The 19,934-nt window shown below is 37.1% G+C and overlaps 1 protein-coding gene across 1 annotated transcript in view; it reads left to right on the top strand.

The window, feature by feature from the left end:
- Positions 1 to 1,051: 1,051 nt before the first annotated feature.
- Positions 1,052 to 19,934, top strand: part of XIRP2 (xin actin binding repeat containing 2) — a 337,707-nt gene continuing 318,824 nt past the window's right edge. Inside the window, exon 1 of the mRNA XM_068968681.1 lies at positions 1,052 to 1,462. Within this exon, the coding sequence (XP_068824782.1) occupies positions 1,055 to 1,462 (408 nt within the window). The 5' untranslated portion in view covers positions 1,052 to 1,054. The remainder of the gene's footprint in view (positions 1,463 to 19,934) is intronic.

Here is a 19,934-nt window from a genome sequence, read left to right as displayed (position 1 = left end):
ACTAACTCATTTTGAGAATGTTGGAATTAAAATAAGGTATACATATAAATTATTATCAAAGTATTTTTCTTATAGCAAAAGCTTAATAGTTTTTAGCTATGTGTCCAAAACTTTTAAGTTAATACATTTGCAGAAACCAAGAATTACAAAAGAAGTCCTGAATGGTTACAGGCAGAAAATAAACCCCTTTTTTTCCTGCTGTTGTTAAATCACCCAGTTGTGTCTGACTCTTTGTGACCCCATGGACTATAGTACGCTAGGCTGCTCTGTTCATGGGATTTCCCAGGCAAGAATACTGGAGTGGGTTGCCATTTCCTTTTTCAGGGGATCTTCCCTACCCAGGGATCAAACCCATGTCTCTTGAGTCTCCTGAATTGGCATATGGATTTTTTTTAGCCCTAGCACCACCTGGGAATGACATTCCTGTTGGACTTGTTAAATTGCTCTTTCCTCAGAACGTACATGACTGAATTACTAACAGAATATACTAAATGATGAGAGAATATTGCTTAAATTTTACTTTGTAAGTAATTATTGGCTGATTTAACATAAAAGAAAAGGGAAGAAAATAATGTTTTCCTAGTTTTGTCTATATATGGTTTTGATATATATGTATGGTTCTATAGTTTTGCCTATAAATCGACATTTATAGTCTTGTGGCTCAGCTGGTGAAGAATCTGCCCACAATGCAGGAGACCCAGGTTGGATCCCTGGGTTGGAAAGATCCCCTGGAGAAGGGAAAGGCCACCCACTGCAGTTTTATGGCCTGGAGAATTCGAAGGACTCTATAGTCCATGGGGTTGCGAAGAGTCGGACACGACTGTCCATGGCTGTCCAAATCAGTCCTCTCTATAATCTAATTCTCAGTTAACTGACATAACTTTGAAGGGTCAAGTCATGAGCCAGAAATTATATAGGAAAGCTGGATTTCTATACTGGAATACAAATCCCAAGATCTAGCATGCCTAAGCAGTGTTTAGAAAATTATTCACACATATCTTTAATGAAAGGACTTTTTGTATTGCAGGACAACCTGGAATCATCCATATTCCCAATGCAGAAGGGCTCTCTGAACCTCCTGCGGCAGAAATGGGAATCCAGCGATTACCAGAAAAGCGAGTACAGTCCCAGGGGCGGTTGTTGCAGGCTTTCCCAGCCTCAAGAAAACAAATTGCTTGAACCTGAAGGAAAGGTAGCATCAACACTTGGACCTCCAGATCCTCCAAGTCTGCTCCGAAGTGTCAGAGAAGAGGTATTGAGTGCAGAGCCTGAAGGGAAGTGTCCTGAGGACAGAAGTGACTACTCTAGGAACTGTGCTCAGCTGGAAGTGCTGAAGGAGGGTTCCCTGAGTGGTCGGCACAGGATTGAACGGTTCTCCATCGCCCTTGATGAGCTGAAGAGTGTGTTTGAAGCTCCACGGAGTGGAAACAGACAAGCTGGACCAGCTGAGTACAGCCGGAAGGTAAGGAGCCATTGATTGAGAGTCCACATTTGTAATAGTCAAGATAGGCAGCTTGCCTAGCCTTCCATTTCTAAGCATATAGTTTCCCCACCCCTCCACTATTAGAGACAGATATCCTGAAGAAACCATGTAATACAGTGTGAAACGTGGCATCCACTGTTATTGACTTCCTCTATGGTCTGTTCCTTTGGGAACTTGATCTCCTTTCACTCCCACAAAAACAGCTCTGATAGGCCCTTTTATGTAGATGTTTCTTTATGCATATGCCTTATTTCTGCAGCTAGGTTGTAAGTTCCTTAGAGGTAAGGACAATTTCTTATCAATCTTTGTACTTCAAACATCTAAGAAATGGTGCTGCGTTTAGCTCCATGAGGATTTATCAGGATTTATCAGTAATGATGGAGAAGTGGAACAAGTGAAGGCTCTGGAACCAACTGTGACCTAGATTTTAATCCTGGCACCTGCCATTTACTTCTAGCTGTGTGAAGCTTAGCATTGTGAATGTGTGTCTTAATCTGCTACTTCTCAGGCATCTTGTAAGAATTATTGATATTATATTTATACCACAGGGCATACAGTCTAGAGTATTTTGTGGTAAAGTATGATTATGCCTCAGTGATTATGGTGTACTATAATGTCACCTATAAAATATGTCTATTAGCTAAAGGGGACATTTATTCAAATACAGGAAATAGGATTAGCAACATTGTTAACAAATACCACATTTATATTTCTGTTGTCAGTTAAAAGCAACTACTGCTTAAACTGAAATTGCTTGAATGTATCACACTCAGTAGAGTCCCTACAAAAGAGATTATAGTTGAATTTCATAAATAATTAATAAATAATCTCAGGTTTTCCATTGGGAAGCAAACTCCATGCTCTATTTTTTTTCATTTTAAGCTTAGTGAAAGTTATCAGGGAGGCACAGTCCTATTCTTGTTAATGGATCATTAGCTTTGAAGCTTCACAGAAATAGAAAAATTTGTTGAAAGCTTCACAGAAATAGAAAAATTTACAAAATAAATTATTTTGCTAATATTTTCTCTCAGGTTTTTATTGGGACATATTGTAGTTATGATGAGACCATTGTTGTATATCAGGTAACTCAACTTGATTTAATGAGAATAAAGGATACAAAGTTATATATGAGATTATGTTGAAGCTAGAGAATGTCTCAAAAAAAATCAAACTGTTGATACTTACCAATCTTCAATTGGAGGACTTTGTTTCCCTTCTTTTTACTCTATAGGTGCAAATATTTTGTTTATGGCTTTATAGTATCTTTTGGTTTGATCCCTGGGTCAGGAAGATGCTCTGGAGAAGGAAATGGCAACCCACTCTAGTACTCTTGCCTGGAGAATTCTCTGGACAAAGGAGCCTAGTGGGCTAAAGTCCATGGGGTCACAAAGAAGTGATTGAGTGACACTGATTGAGTGACTAATGCACACACAACACACACATAGTTGGATGTCTAGGGATTGGGGAACATTTAACATAGATCCTTACAATGTCATTTATTCTTACCTTAATGAATTAAGTTAAGCCACAGAAAAGAGTTTCATCTCTGTTGATTTTAGTATTATAATTCTGAATATTTACCCAAGATAATTAATTAAAGAATTGGCTAAAGATAGAAAATGACATTTTTATAAATTATGTAATAGAACCTAGCCTCATCTGGAACAGATGTAGCTGCTTAAATACATTATTTTTTAAAAATAAAACATTAATAAGGGTTTCTGGTTGAAATGTGAGATTACTGCTATTGGTTGGTATGTGATTTTTGGACCTGGTGCCTATAAAAATAATTATGGAAAGAAATCAGATGTGAAAACACCTCTTGGTTTTCAAAAATTAAATTTGATCAACATCTTTAATACAGTGTGTTCTAGCCATTCTAAGGTACTATGCCATAACATGGTATTTCCCTAAATGTATAAAACATCGATTGTGTTTAGAAATTTTTCATCTGTAGAAACAAACATGAATTTTAGAATAAGTTCTTATGAATGAATGTTAGTAATGGTTGCAGAACTCTTTATATAAATTCCATATGACTTCTAAAACAAGGAGGAAAAAAGGAAAAGAAAAATGAGAATCCAATAAGAAATTAACTGCTTTCTTCCAGTGAATCATATTTTGTTACTAGGCATGCAAAAAGACTCCTCGTTCAACTTAAAATTATATATTTCATGCAAAAGCTTAGCTAGCAATTTTATACAACTTTAACATTTAACCCTTTGTTTCTATAGATCCCTTTCTTCTTTCTTATATCAATACTTTGTTATTATTATAAGTTAATGGCATAATATTGATTTGCATAAGTTATCCAAAATATACTAACTACTTTATAACTGACAGTTATATTTATGGAGACCCTCTATTGAGATATTGGTGATGTGGGGAAAGGTATTCAATATTTATGATATTTAAAGTAAACACAAAAAATTATTTCAGATAAGAAAAGTTATTACAGTTAGAAATTCATCTCAGCAATGATAAACAAGAACTGCATTTTTGTGTTGTTGTAGAGGGGAACTCTTCAGCAATAGGCACTTGTTAAGAAAAATTGCATAAAATTATTGAAGTTCAGTCTAAGTTTGTAAAATTTTTAAAGGCATGGAATTATATATATATATATGTATACATATTTACAGATATGCACACAAATATATTTGTTTAAAACATTTAAAGTCAACATAGGAGAAACATGTCTTTATTAAAAAGTGTCCATTAACAGATAGTTTAGAAAATATTGGTTAATTGGTAAAAGGAATTATAAGAGCCAATGTTGTTTCTATAAAACATAAGTTCATAAAATAGAGATGATCTTAACCCCTAAAAGTAGTCACTGTATTCCAGAGCTTTTGTTAAAACAATTTACCCTAATATAATTGCAATAGAAACTTAATGAGAAAATCTTAAAATAATTTACCTGCTGGCATTTTATAATTTCACACAACCTATTGTGATCAACTGTAAAACTCCTTATAAAAGCAACATAGAATGAACTTTTGCACTGAGGATTTTTATGCTCATGAGGCAGACAATAATTCAAAGACATAAATTCAAGCAGGCATTATCCCAAATAAATGAAATGGAACATGATTTTAATAGAGTTTTTAAGAACTTATAAGAATCTAAGATTATAAATTTCAGAGAAAATGCCATATCCATTTGTAACAATAAGAAATTGTTATTATATCATGCGATGTATCCATTAGCATTTGCTGCATAACAAACCACCTTGAAATTAGAATCTTTAAACAATATACATCTGTGATTGCTTACAATTCTCTGGTGAGCTGGGAAGTTTATCTAGTGTTTTCTGGCCTCGCACATATATCTATGGTCAGTTGCCGAGTGAGCAGGAGTCTGGCTACTCTGGGATGGTTCCAGGGCTAGGACAACTCTGTTCTGCCTGATGTAGTCTTTCCTCCTCCAGTGAGTTGCCCAGATTTATGCTCAGGTCATAGAAGTATCAAGAAAGACAGTGGAACTTCCTGGGGGCTCTAGAGGTCTCCTCTCAGAGCTTGCACATCTCATCTCCATATTGCATTGTCCAGAATCATCACAAAACAAGCCAGATTATAATGTGCTGAAATATATTTCACCTCTTGATGGAAATGGCAACCCACTCCAGTGTTCTTGCCTGGAGAATCCCAGGGATGGGGGAGCCTGGTGGGCTGCCATCTATGGGGTCGCACAGAGTCAGACACAACTGAAGCGACTTAGCTTTAGCTTGATGGGAGAAATTGCAGACTCACATTTGCAAAGATCTTCAGGACACAGATAATCACAATGGTATGATCACTCACCCAGCCAGACATTCTGGAATGCAAAGTCAAGTGAGCCTTAGGAAGCATCACTACAAACAAAGCTAGTAGAGGTGATGGAATTCCAGTTGAGCTATTTCAAATCCTGAAAGATGATGCTGTGAAAGTGCTGCGCTCAATATTCTGGCAATTTTGGAAAATTCAGCAGTAGCCACAGGACTGGAAAAGGTCAGTTTTCATTTCAATCCCAAAGAAAGGCAATGCCAAAGAATGCTCAAACTACTGCACAATTGCACCCATCTCACATGCTAGGAAAGTAATGCTAAAAATTCTCCAAGCCAGACTTGAACAGTACATGAACTGTGAAGTTCCAGATGTTCAAGCTGGTTTTAGAAAAGGCAGTAGAAAAAGAGATCAAATTACCAACATCTGTTGGGTTATCAAAAAGGCAAGAGAGATTCAGAAAAACATCTATTTCTACTTTATTGACTATGCCAAAGCCTTTGACTGCATGGATCATAATAAACTGTGGAAAATTCTGAAAGAGATGGGAATACCAGACCACCTGACCTGCCTCTTGAGAAATCTGTATGCAGGTCAGGAAGCAACAGTTAGAACTGGACATGGAACAACAGACTGGTTCCAAATAGGAAAAGGAGTACGTCAAGGCTGTATATTGTCACCCTGCTTATTTAACTTATATGCAGAGTACATCATGAGAAATGCTGGGCTGGATGAAGGACAAGCTGAAATCAAGATTGCTGGGAGAAATATCAATAACCTCAGATATGCAGATGACACACCCTTATGGCAGAAAGCAAAGAAGATCTGAAGAGCCTCTTGATGAAAATGAAAGAGAAGAGTGAAAAAGTTGGCTTAAAACTCAACGTTCAGAAAATGAAGATCATGGCATCTGGTCCCATCACTTAATGGCAAATAGATGGGGAAACAGTGAAAACAGTGACAGACTATTTTGAGGGGCTCTAAAATCACTGCAGATGGTGACTGCAACCATGAAATTAAAAGACATTTAGTCCTTAGAAGAAAACTTATGACCAACCTAGATGGCATATTAAAAAGTAGAGACATTACTTTACCAACAAAGGTCTGTCTAGTCAAGGCTATGGTTTTTCCAGTAGTCATGTATGGATGTGAGAGTTGGACTATAAAGAAAGCTGAGTGCTGAAGAATTGATGCTTTTGAACTGTGGTGTTGGGGAAGACTCTTGAGAGTCCCTTGGTCTGCAAGGAGATCCAACCAGTCCATCCTAAAGGAAATCAGTCCTGAATATTAATTGGAAGGACTGATGCTGAAGCTGAAACTCCAATACTTTGGCCACCTGATGTGAATAACTGACTCATTTGAAAAGACCCTGATGCTAAGAAAGATTGAGGGCAGGAGGATGACAGAGGATGAGATTGCTAGATGGCATTACCGACTCAATGGACATGAGTTTGAGTAAACTCTGGGAGTTGGTGATGGACAGGGAGGCTTGCCATGCTTCAGTCCATGGGGTTGCAGAGAGTCAGACACAACTGAGTGACTGAACTGAACTGAACTGATTTGCAAGGGTAAACAGTCAAGGAGATGAATAATTGGAGCTACTCTAAACAATCTACCACAAGCAAGTTTATGCAAACACATTCAAGAATCAGAATGGTTTAATGTATCATGAATAAATGCAAAATCAGGAGGAAGACTTTACACAAAGGGATACATAATGTTAGCTATTTGTGGACAAAACTCTTTTCTTATTCTTCTCTTAGATTCAATTAATTGACTACACTGATGATAATACAGAGGCAGAATAATAGCCTCCCAAAGATGTCCACATCCTGATCCCCAGAACTTGTGAATATGTTACTAATAAGGCAAAGGGGACTTTGAAATGTGGTTAAGGATCTTGAGATGGAAAAGTTTTCCTGAAGTATACCAGGTGAAAACAGGGTGTTATAAAAAGGAGGCAAGAATGTCAGAGTGAGAGATAATCAGAGAAGATATGATGACAGAACCAGAGATGGGAGTGGTACAGGGCCATGATCCAAGGAACGTGGGCAGCCTCTGGAAACAGAGGCAAGGAAACCAGGCCCTCCCCCTCCACCCCCTCCCCTGCCCACAGCATCCAGAAGGAATGTTTTCCTAAAGACATCTTGACTTTAGACCAGTGAAACGAACTTCTGACTTTGATCCCCAATACTATAAGGTCATAAATTTGTGTTGTTTTAAGCCACTAAGATTATGGTAATTTGTTTCAGCAGCTATGAGACTAATACAGTTATATTGTAGACTTTTCAAAATCTGTTAACAAATGTTAGGTAGTATATGATTTTGGAGTTTTCCTCTGCTCTTCCCTGATGAACATATTCCCATATTTTAAAATCATATTTTTTACTCTTTTCTATATGTAGTTGATGACATGTGTGTTTGTAACTTTAGGTAACCAAGAAACACTAATAAATTTAGTTTTGCATGATCTGTATTTGATGTGCAACACATAGTCACCTAAAAGGGTGAATTTGTTAGGAGAGGAAGTTTGGCAAAGGAACAATAACAAAAGGAAAAGAAAACGAAGATATCATAAAGGAACAAGTAAACAGAAAGCATTGTGAGATACATTTGCTTCAAATCATGTTTCTCTATGAGCAAACATATATTTAGGTGGAATATACATGCAATTTTCAACTTAATTCTGGATTGGCCACCTGATGCAAAAAGCCAACTCGTTGGAAAAGACTCTGATGCTGGAAAATATTGAAGGCAGGAAAAGAAGGGGATAACAGAGGATGAGATAGTTGGATGGCATCACTGACTCAATGGACCATGAGCTTGAGCAAAATTCCAGGAGATGGTGAAGGACAGGGAAGCCTGGAGTACTGCAGTCCCTGGGGCTGCGAAGAATCAGACACTACTTAGCGACTGAACAACACGAACAACTCTGGGTATTAGATTTTGAATAGCAGCAGTGTTTAGACTAACTTGGAGCAAAGCGAGCTTGTTCAAGTTCTTTTGTCTTTTTTCCCAGTTCTCAGTTGCTATCCATAGCACTAGAACAGTGAGACCACTAAGCAAATGCCGCTGAAGGGTCACTTCAGCCTTCCCTATGATCCTAGTGTGAATAAAGGGTTTCTTGATTCAATTACTAATTAATTGTTCATCTATTCCATTCATATCTTTAGATTCCAAATATTAAATGATTTTATTTTCACAATAGATTACATAATGATTTACTTGTTTTCTTTTTTTTAATTTTTATTTTTACTTTATTTTACTTTACAATACTGTATTGGTTTTGCCATACATTGACATGAATCCACCACGGGTGTACATGCAATCCCAAACATGAACCCCCCTCCCACCTCCCTCCCCACAACATCCCTCTGGGTCATCCCCGTGTACCAGCCCCAAGCATGCTGTATCCTGCATCGGATGTAGACTGGTGATTTGATTCTTACATGATAGTATACATGTTTCAATGCCATTCTCCCAAATCATCCCACCCTGCTTGTTTTCAATGCACAGATATGATCTTTGTCATAAACCCCAGTCACTTGTGCAATCCGTTTAATTTACCTAACACTCCAACAGAAACTGTTTCTGTCGTTCACTTAGGCTATAGATTGACACAGAGCATTCAGGCATGAGCTGAACTTGATCAATCTCAGGAGGCACAGTCATCCTATTGTAGCTAGTTGTGTGGCCTCAGAATGCATTGATTCCATCTATTGTATGATTGGAGGTTCAAAGAAGGACATGAAGACACAGGCTAACAGACTGTGGGCCTATGTGTGCATCAGTGATTGAATAGGATATACACAATTAAATATGGGCTAGTTTCCAGAATATTATTTTCATTCCCTCCAATAATCAAAGCCTCTGGTTTTTCATTTAATGACCAATTTTTCATCTACTTTTTAGTTCTGCATGAAATCAAACCTTTAAAGGCCAGGTGAATCATGGCTTCCAATTTGCTTCCACTACAAAATCACTTCATTAGATACACACACTTCCATTTATTCGTATACTTGGGCACCTGGGGACTCAGGGATTAATTTATCTCTAATCTCAAGGAGCAGGAAGCACTACTCTTTGCAGGCAGTTGCCCTGTCAGAGCCTCTGATTCTCTATCTCCCACCCTCCATTACATCAGTGTTTCTGAGATAATTTCTGTCAAGCATGATGTATTTTATAAAAGCATTTAAAGAGATGGAGGTTATTACAGTCTTGAAAATCACTGCTGAAAAATTTGTTCACCAAACTCTCAAGTATTTCCCCTATAGGAAAAGTTTTAAGGATCTTTGAAGACAGAAAATATTTTTTTCTGTGTCTGAAAGTGAGCAAGTAGATTTTGGAGAGCTTAAGTAAATAATGAGAAAGATGACCCCTTTATTTTTGTTAGAGGATATGTTAGACAGGATTGTAATTTTCATTTCAGCATAGAATATAAGAGCATACTATTTGGTGACAAAGGATCAGTTGGAAACCTTTGCTCAGCTACTTCCTCAATGAGTGAACTTAAATGAATTATTTCACCTCATTAATCCTTAATTTCCACACCTATAAAATGAGTATATTAATATGGCACAGGATTTTTGTGAAGATAAAGTTATATAACACCTGAAGGGGAAGAGGTATTGAAGAAGTAGCACCAAATGAAATTTAAGAAATAGTACCAAACTAGAACGGAATGAATTTTTCTTCTATTTTCTCTTCTCCAGTATCATTTGTATAACTCAGTAGATGTCCTTGGGGGAAAATATTTAATCTCAACGAGCTTTTGTTTTCTCATCTATAAAGGCAGAAGCCTACACTCTCACCAGCTAGAGCAAATGCTAATGAAAATTTCCACCATGAGTTATAATCCCATTTTGAGATGAAAAGACAGTTTGTTAAACTACAGTTTTCAAAGTTTTATTAAGGCCCTAGACAGAGATATGTTTGCACCTGCATTGTCCTGATTAACAGAAGTTACTGGCACTTAGTCAAATCGAAATCCAAAAAAGATGAGATTTACATTGTATGAAAGTGTTTATTGTATTCACACACAGAAAGAGAATAAATTAAACTTTGACTTCAAAGATACCACAAGGATGGGCTGTAATGGTTTGCTTTGTTTTATGCGGCTTTTTCTTAGTGATATAATTTGCTTTTCAATTATTGCTAGTGTTCTTTGGTTGTTCTTTGTCCATTTATATCTTTGTTATTTTACTGCCTCCTGCCCAGTGTTTGATGTTAGCTGAAGGAAAAATAGTTCTGTGGTCTGATGGTAACATTCCCAGCTGAACTCATCTGCATGCTCTTAAAGACTTTCTGAGGAAATTGCCATCTTGTCCCATTTGTGTATTGCAGTGACATATGCAGTCCCAATATGACTGTAGAGAATGCAGTGCCAGTAACCACAGAAAAATGTTAAGCAATATTGACTCACCTTCAGCTGCAAAAACTGCTGTCGGTTCATGATTGGCATTCTTTGATATTTTACTTGAAAGCCTAGTGAAGCTTTTCAGCCTTGTGTTATAAGAATATTGATACCAGCGCTGCTGCCTCTACTGCAAACCCACCTTCTTTTAGCCACTCCATCTTCCCCAGGTGCTTAGCCAACATATCTACTTACTGATTGAATTAATTCTTTGAGTCTCATACATGATTCGTTTCCTCTTTCCTGTCCTCCCAATGGCTGCTTTTCATATGCTACCAGGTTATTTTACCTTACCATCAGGATAAGCTAAGAGGAAAAATAAAGAAAACATTACCTGGGGAGGGAGAATTAAATAAAACTTTGTTTTTTATTCAGGGCCCTTAATTCTACCAAAGGCCATGAAAATGACATTCCAGTTTCTTAATCAGCAATTTGAAAACCATCTCATCCTTGCTTTCTCCTTTGCCTTAGCCCACATCTGGCCACCTCTAGAGACTTATGCCAAAGCAATTTCATCAGAACTGAGTTAATGGCTGAACACTTGATCTGGCATCTCAAAGCACAAAGCAGAGTGCTGGACAGTGCCTGACAGACATCTGGCCCACCAGGCATTTGGGTGCCTCTTTTCAGATGAGATGAAAAGTCTGACTCAAGCTATTTATCAAGCAAAACCCCAAACTTCTTCATCACTAAGCCCAGTCCCTTAGTCAGAGTTATATTGCCATGGCACCTTGTCCCAGGGTTCCAACCAGGTGTCGAAAAACTGGATGTGGCCCAAAGTCTGTGTAGACGGGAGATTACCCTAAGCTAAAACAGAGCAGTGAACTGCATATGTGTGGGCTCAAAATCTGTAGCTTTCGAGGAGAAGAAAGGCCCCAGGGTAGCAACTGGGGCTTTAAACACGGAACCCTGGGGCCTCACCCTGATGTCTATTATGGTCCAAGTCTACAGCAACCTGAATGCATCATTCCATTGCATATCCTTGGGGCCAGTTATTCCTCTCGGCATCTGCAGTGTGTTTAGAATTTGTCACAGGAGACCAGTGATGTCTGTTCCTGGAGGGTTTGCCCTGGAGAACAGCCTCAGGGCATTGCCTCTCTTCCTCTCTAACAACACAGGAATACCTTCCAAAACACTCTGACAGATAAATTTCTATTTATTGTGGAGAAGCTCAGGAGAAAAAAAAGAAAAAAGCTAAGTTATCAAAGTTAATATCACCAGTGATAAGATACACTGATATCATGCATCCCCTGAATGGACAAAACACCACCCCTGTGGTATTCTTACCAAAATACATAATCTCAGTTTAATCATGGAGGACCATCATTTAAACCCACATATACAGAGATGTTATAAAGCAGCTGGCCATTACTCTTCAAAACTGGTAGGGTCACTTTGGGCAATTACTAAAAAACTACCCCAGATTGGAGGAGACTAGAGACATGATAACTAAACTGAGGATGGGATTGTCTGTTGAATCTTGGGCCAAAAAAGACAGCATTAGTGGGAAAGTTGGTGAAATTCTAGTAAGGTCTAAATATTTTTTGGTTTCACAATCATACTGTGACTAAATAAAATTTTAAGATTAGAGAAAGCTGAACAAATGGTATATGGGAATCTCCATATTTTTCTTGCAACTGTTCAATAAGTAATATTTTTTCAAAATAAAAATTTAAATATTTATGATCAATCTTGAGACTTTAGCACTGTGGAGTGAAAGATTATGGTCCCTTTTACTCTGATTTTTCCATACCTCACAGATTTATTATTTTTATGTCCCTTTGTAGAATGTGATTCCTACCTCCCTACTCCCTTACTTCTAAAATTTTGGAAGTTTCAGCCATTTAAGCTCTGCCTATAATTTCAGGTTCTCTGCAATTAATTGTTTTTCTAGCAAGGAGAATTTAAGGAGCCTACTCAGTAGTTCAGAAGTTGAATAAATGGAAGCTCTATAGTTTGCTGTTATTTGGTCACTAAATTGTGTCTAACTCTTTTGCAACCCCATGGAATGTAGCCTGCCAGACTTCTCTATTCATGGCATTTCCCAGGCAAGAATACTGAAGTGGGTTGCCATTTCCTTCTCCAGGGTGTCTTCCCAACCCACGGATCAAACCTGTGTCTCCTGCTTGGCAGATGGGTTCTTTACAACTGAGCCACCAGGGAAGCCCCAGCCCTACATTTAGATCAGCTTTGAATTTATACCCTAGTTCCACTCACTGAGTTTTACTACATTTTCAGAAGTAAATTGCTTGCCTTTTTTTTTTCTTTTTCGTAGTTGTAGTTGTTACTGTTATTTAAGCCAATGGTTCTGTCTTGATTACAATCCTAAGTCGTTGGCTCAGATTCAAGAAACTCAAATACTTCTGGTCTCAGACTCAAATTCCATGAACTATAACTCTCTATTGCCCTTCTGATGCTGATTTGACAGCAAACTTCAGTCTCTCATATACATTGTCAGCCCCTCCAAAATCCTCACCCTCTTTTTGGTAGTTATAATGCATTGTCTTTTGATAGATGCTCCTAAAATTTCTTCCATCTCTTTGGAACTAGCCCGTCGGATGCAAACTTTCTTAACTTCGTAGACTCCTTGTTGGTTCTTCTTACTGAGTACCAAGCCTGAGTGTTGTGATAGTAAAGTCTTCTTTATGTAGGTGTTCTTTCTATTCCTCAAATGAAGTCCTTTATCTGAACTTAGAAGTCTGGAATTTTTGGACAGGTTTGAAATTAAATATATTTAGCCTGGAGAGCACTGGAGGCAGTGACAGTTCAGAATGGATGTGGCTATTACAACAGGTATAGTCATCCTGGTATCCTTTTCCTGGACATCAGTCAGCCTTTAGACACTAAACTGTAGCCTTATTTTAGCAGCTGTTTAGCACTTACTATATTGTGTGTGGAAAACAAATGGTTAACCCGTTTTCCTACTTGGAAAGATATTTCTTTATATGTTTAATGTGTAGCAGTGAGTGAATGCATTGAGTTTGAAACACCTGAAACAAATTCAAGCTCCATTAATGTTTCTCATCTACTCCCACTACCAAATATGATGATTTATGGTACTTAATAGTACACTAACTTGTTTTTATGTCAATGTAAAGTCATTTATTGGGTACCATGAGACAAATCACTCTAAAGCATGCTAATGCATCATAATGTATGCATTTCTCCCCTCACTGCCTTTTCTGGAGCCATGTCAGGAGCATACACTTAAAGCAATCAGACTGTTCTGATTTCAACCTTGATTAGATGTCAGAATCTTTTATTAATGATAAAGATGATATAAAATATATCCATTTCTGGTCATAATGATTTTATAATTTAATCTTTTTCCCATTTACCTTTGTTTTTGAGTGTTAGGAGCAATTTTTCCTTGTTTTGAAATATGACTGAAATTCTCATAGGAAAGGTAATTCAAGGTATTTAAAAAACAACAAACAAAAACCAACTTCCACAGACAAATTTTTTCTTTTTCCCCAGCCTCACCCCAAATGTACACAGACACACACACACACACACACAGACAAACACACACATACATTGGCTTTTAAAAAGTATTTTATGTTTAAAAGTGAAATTGAGAGACTGTAGGATGTTGTGTTAGTGTCTCTAAAAATGATTTATTTTTCTAGAACCAGCAAGTATCTTTTTTCTGAAGTACGTTTAAAGTTTTCTCTTTGATTTATAGGCATAGTCTTTTTAGCAGGTCCCACATATATTTGAGCTTATCCCTGAATCCCTCCCCTCATCCCAACATTGGTCTGCCTCCAGACCCTGGAGGATAAGGCACTGTGCTGCTGCTAATGGCTAACAAGTACTAATTCTTTAAACACTGAGTATTTCCCAGGTACTTTGTTGCAGGCTTCATGGGTATTGCTGCCTATTTAACACTCAGACTCATCTTAGAAATTAGACAAGTTAAATAACTTATGGAAGGGTACATACACCATTGGTAAGTAATAGAACAGGGGTTTGAACCCACATCTATCTAAATCTAGAACCCTATGGATATTCCCTGGATTCATATTGTCCATCTTCATACAGGCTCTCACAGCTGTGTTTTTAGTATAAATGGATCCTAGTCAGTCATAGAAATCACAGCAACTGCTAAATTTTGAAAGCCACAAATGCCACTCAGTTCACTTCAGTCGCTCAGTTGTGTCCAACTCTTTGCGACTCCATGAATCGCCACTAGATATACTCAGTTCTAAGACACATATTTCTTCACATGTTAAGCCTTTGAAATTGACATGCTTCTAGTAGTCAATGGCATTTTATAGTTTGCCAGAATTTTCCTCTTTTCTTAGAGGTACATAAAATAATGATATCACTTTCCTTTGATAGCATAAATAAACTTTGTATTTTGAATAAATGCAGTTAAAAAGTCAATAACCATTCATTGTGTGCCAGGAATATACTAAGCACTTGAAATATATTTTCTTTTTTAAATTTTCATAGCTACCCTATAGATTAAGCTTGTACAACACTGTCATTTTGTGAATGAAAAAATAGAAGATTAGTAAAAATAAGACCTTTTGTTCTAAGGTCCTTCTGTGTAGAAATGGTTGAAAAAGGAATCGTGCAAACAGGCTGAGCCCAGAGGCTTTATTCCTAAAGGCTGGTTTTTGTATTATGCTTATTGGGCTAGCAGACTTTAAGCTAAAATTTTCTAATCTAATGAACAAGAAACCCTATGCAAAATAACTTACACACTAACAAGGAACTTAATAAAGATGTGAAAGCAATCAACAGTAGCTTATTTGGCAGGAAGAACAAGCATTTTATTTAACTTCTTTCTCTTCCAGGGGCTGGGAATAGAAGCAGAGATGAATTTAGTATAACTTGACCCAGAGAAAGGTATTTAGAGATATTTGAAGGAATAGAGATTTTTTTTCTTTTTTGTCATATTCCACTAGTTTCATTTTTGAGATTTCACATATAAGTTATATCATGCAGCATTTTTCTTTTTCTGATTTATTTCACCCAGCATAATACATATATGTCTTCTTTATCCGTTCATCTGTTGATGGATAAATACTTAGATTGCTTTCATGTGTTGACAATTGTAAATAATGCTGCTATGAACATTGAGGTGTGTGTATCTTTTTAAATGGTTGTACCAGTTTAACTCCCACCAGCAGTGTATGAGGGTTCCCTTCTGAGAGATTATTTTAAGAAAAAAAAATCTTTGAAATTTATTTAATATTCATTATAAGGCAAATTCTCTGATAAATAAAGCCAAATTCTAGAGGAAAAGTCTAACTGTAAGAATTTTAGTAGCCTAAAAGCTGCTGGAGAGGGCAACCAGAGGGGAGGAAGACAGTAGGTCAAGACAGATAAAATTGTTAAAATTTAATGAACAGGAATATAGTCTGCTTTTTCCAGTTTGGGTGCTTCTTTTTAATTCTCTGGATTACTTACTGTGGATTCACTCAGATTCATTCTTCTCTTTCTGTGATATCAATTTCTGACCCTATGTAAATAATGCCGACATATTTATCTCAGTCCTACCTTGTTACCTAAGTTCTCTCCCCATATTTTTAAGTCATTCTGAATATTCCTCAGCTACCTCAGAATGCCTCACTCTCAGCTCATTATTCTCCATGCAAATCAACTTCTTACCCAAAGTCCATTTATTTTCAGTGACAACACCAGCGTACAGTGACCAAGAGTTCTCTCTGATAGTTTAATTTATCCTGCTTATTTGCCTTCAACTCCACATTTCTCAGTTTCTCTTTCTACCTTTCATTTATCACCTGGCCTTTGTCGCTTGTTACCTGTTTCATTACATACCAACTTCATGTCTAGCATCTTAATCCTTCTAGACCAAATCTTTTTTTGTCTAGGCTTGATCTCAGTGATCCAATCAACTGCTAATTCCCATAGCCATGGACTTGTGTGCCATATCATATGCTCGTGTATGCCATCTATATGCATTCTATTTTACTGTGTTGCATTGTCGAAGTAACTGCCATGTGTGATTAATTTAACTGCAATTAATTAAAATTAAATTAGGCCTTCCTTCATCACTCAGTTGGTGAAAAATCCACCTGCAGTGCAGAAGACCCCAGTTCGATTCCTGGGTCAGGAAGATCCGCTGGAGAAAAATAGGCTACCCACTCCAGTATTCTTGGGGGCTTCCTTGGTGGGTCACCTGGTAAAGAATCCACAGGCAATATGGGAGACTTAGGTTGGATCCCTGGGTTGGAAAGATACCCTGGAGAAAAGAAAGGATACCCACTCCAGTATTTTGGCCTGGAGAATTCCATTGACTGTATAGTCCGTGGGGTCACAAGAATTGGATATGACTTATTTATTCCTTTAATCACTCTAGCCATATTTCAAGTTCTCAGTGGCTACATGTGACTAATGTTTGCTGTATTGGACATCACGCATGTAAAGGACATCACCTCTGAAAGTTCTCCTGGACCCTAGTTCTCCTATTAAAGATGTTCCTAGTGGTGTATGTGTTCTCAAGTTCTTCTGGTGTATTCCAGTCTACGTCTCTGCATTTCCACTTCATACTAATGCCTCAGGTGAACTTTGTCTAACATTTTCATTTTGATCTTTCCCCTGGATTCTCAACACATTGTATTTTTGGAGCCTTTCCAAGGAGGAATCCCAAGGGAAGGAGAAGCCAATCCAACATGAATCTGCTGACAGTAATTTATTTATCATGAATGCTAAGCATGATATTGGGACTAATTATAAGCCTCTATAGGACCCAAATGAATCTTCTCAGTCATGCCTGGATGGATTTTCTTATTTAACAAAACTTAAAAAAAAATAATCTATTTCCTTTCTTCCAGCTCTTTATTCCATGCAAACACCTGTCTTGTGTTGCTGCCTTGGGCCCTTTTATCCCTGCAGTAGGGTTCTTTGATTTCCTGCCACCACCAGGTCATGATAATATTCCAGATATTGATATTCACTTTCTTAAATAATAGACTTTGCTTTTAGACAAAAGAAAGTTTAGAGAAAAAACAAATGAAAAATTCCCATATCTCCTCTCCCTCCAACCCCCAGTTTTCCTCTATTATGAACATCTTGCATTAGTGTGGTACATTTATTAAAATTGATGAGCCATTACTGATACATTATTAACTGAAGCCCATATCTTGCCAGTATTGGGAGTTCTCAGTATGTTGAATTTTAGAATTTTTAATCAATATATAGTGAATGGTGTGATTTTTTGTCTATTATATCTTGCTTGTGCCCACTAATGCTAAAATGACTTTAATTTTTCACTATTCTTGGGTGTTTCCAACTTTGAGGCATAAATTTGTTTTCTTTATTTATGACAAGATGCTCTTTTAGTCCTATTTTACATTTTATTTTACTCTGTATCATTTTATATTCAGTTCCCCAGATGTTTTGTCATTGAAGATTGGGTTTTACTTATTTGATCTATATGGCAACCATATGTCCTGCCATGTAGGAACAGTTCTGGTTTACATGTATTACCCCAACATAGTTATTAATAGAATCCTTTGCATTGTCCCAGTTTGAGTAGTAAATTATATTATTATTCTGTTTGAATATCCACCTGGATTATAAGGCAAAAACATCTCTTCTCTTCCTTTTCCTTCCATCCATTGTTTTTAACAGAGTGTCAAGTATGTTGGATGTGTTTACTTAGTACCGTGGGAATGGGTGTTTGGAAGGCCCTTGTGAAAATAAGCTGGCTCTTTTAAGATCTACTTTCTAGGTCAGGTGCTGTAGCATTTCAACCATAGGACTCAGCTTCAACCTAACCTTATAGGAATTCTTCAGCCTGCGCTGCCTATAGCTGCACACCTTCTGTTCATTTGACAGCAGGTCTTTGATAACCTGATGTCACTTGTCCCTTGCATATGGTCATCCCAGCCAAAGCAATCTTTTCAGTGGTTGTGTGCCAGCTTCTCTGAGTTGGACACCCTATGTTATTATTCTGTATGCCCAATAGATGACATAACTATAGGTGAAATTGTGCAAGAAATGGGCATAAAGGAATTAATGCTTGTTTTATAGCCTTTTTTATTTCTGAAGTCTGATGTTACTTTGACATCAGGTTATATCTACCAGGCTATCAAAGGATACTTTGCCTTCCTGATTCATATTTATTCTATTTTGCCCTGTGTTATTAACAGTGACCTGGAATATGGAGCTAATATCAGAGAGAATTTCCATCTCTGCATTGCACCGATCCTCCTGGTAGAGTCTACCTCATGACTGCCAACCTACACCCAATCCCACTGCCATTACCAGCTCAGGAAGCTTCTCATAATGTACTTTGGCTTTTTTTTTTTAATATTTTTTTCTACTCTAGAGAATGTTAAGTAATAATCAATTATTACGTTCTCTTTTAAATTATGAAGTATCTCACCCAAAAAGATAAGTAAAAAACTGTATTATGCATCTTCCTGCAGTTGTACATCAGAAGTACAGTGCTGAGCATATAAACCTCACAGGTACTGGGGTCCTGTATGTATACACCACATGGCATTGAAAGATATTTTTGGCTAGCAAGCAGCTTTATATTATGCTAATACTAAATTCCCTTTTCCCATAATATTTGAAGATTTCAACATAAAACAGGAGAAAATAAATTCAGCAGATGCAGAACTCAGAATACATAATAAAAATATACTGCTCTACACACATACATATGCATATACAACAATGAACCAACTAGAAAAATCAGTTACTCTCTTTCTTTTTTAAAGAAAGGTAACCAGAAGTCTATAGCACATATACCTAAGTGAAATGTTTTCAAATACTCGAAGCAAAGTGTTCATAGACACAGTTGTGCTGAATCACCATATTTTCTTTCTTATTCTTCATCGGTGAATAAAAACAAGGCTTTGGGCCCCAAGGGTATTCAGCAGCTGGATTTCTTTGCTGCTGAAAGAAAAAGAAATATAGGTGGCATTCCTACCATTTCAGAGAAAATGAAGGGGTGGAAATGAAGGAAGAATGAGCTGCTAAGAAGCACAGATCCTATTTTCTTGCAATACCACTAACTAACTTCAGAGTGGTGGTTAGCGTGTAAATGCTGTATAAGCAAAAATAAACCTATATTAAATGGTTTTTAATGTTTGAAAGGAAAAAGTAACTGCAAAGTTAAAATTAGTTTACTACAAACACCTTCTCTGTAATAATGTATTCTGCCAGTATTTTCCCTGGAGTTTTTTGGCATATTGCTCAGAGTTGCCTCAACCAAGTATATCTAATGAAATCTTGCTCATTCATCATTTCTACTGAGAGATGCTTTTCCAAATGTAGAAATTAAAAACTATAA

Source organism: Capricornis sumatraensis, chromosome 3 (assembly GCF_032405125.1).
Source record: "Capricornis sumatraensis isolate serow.1 chromosome 3, serow.2, whole genome shotgun sequence".
In the NCBI taxonomy this organism is placed as follows: domain Eukaryota; kingdom Metazoa; phylum Chordata; class Mammalia; order Artiodactyla; family Bovidae; genus Capricornis; species Capricornis sumatraensis.
The sequence above is the reverse complement of the archived record's forward strand: the minus strand, read 5'-3'. Positions and strand labels throughout refer to the sequence as shown.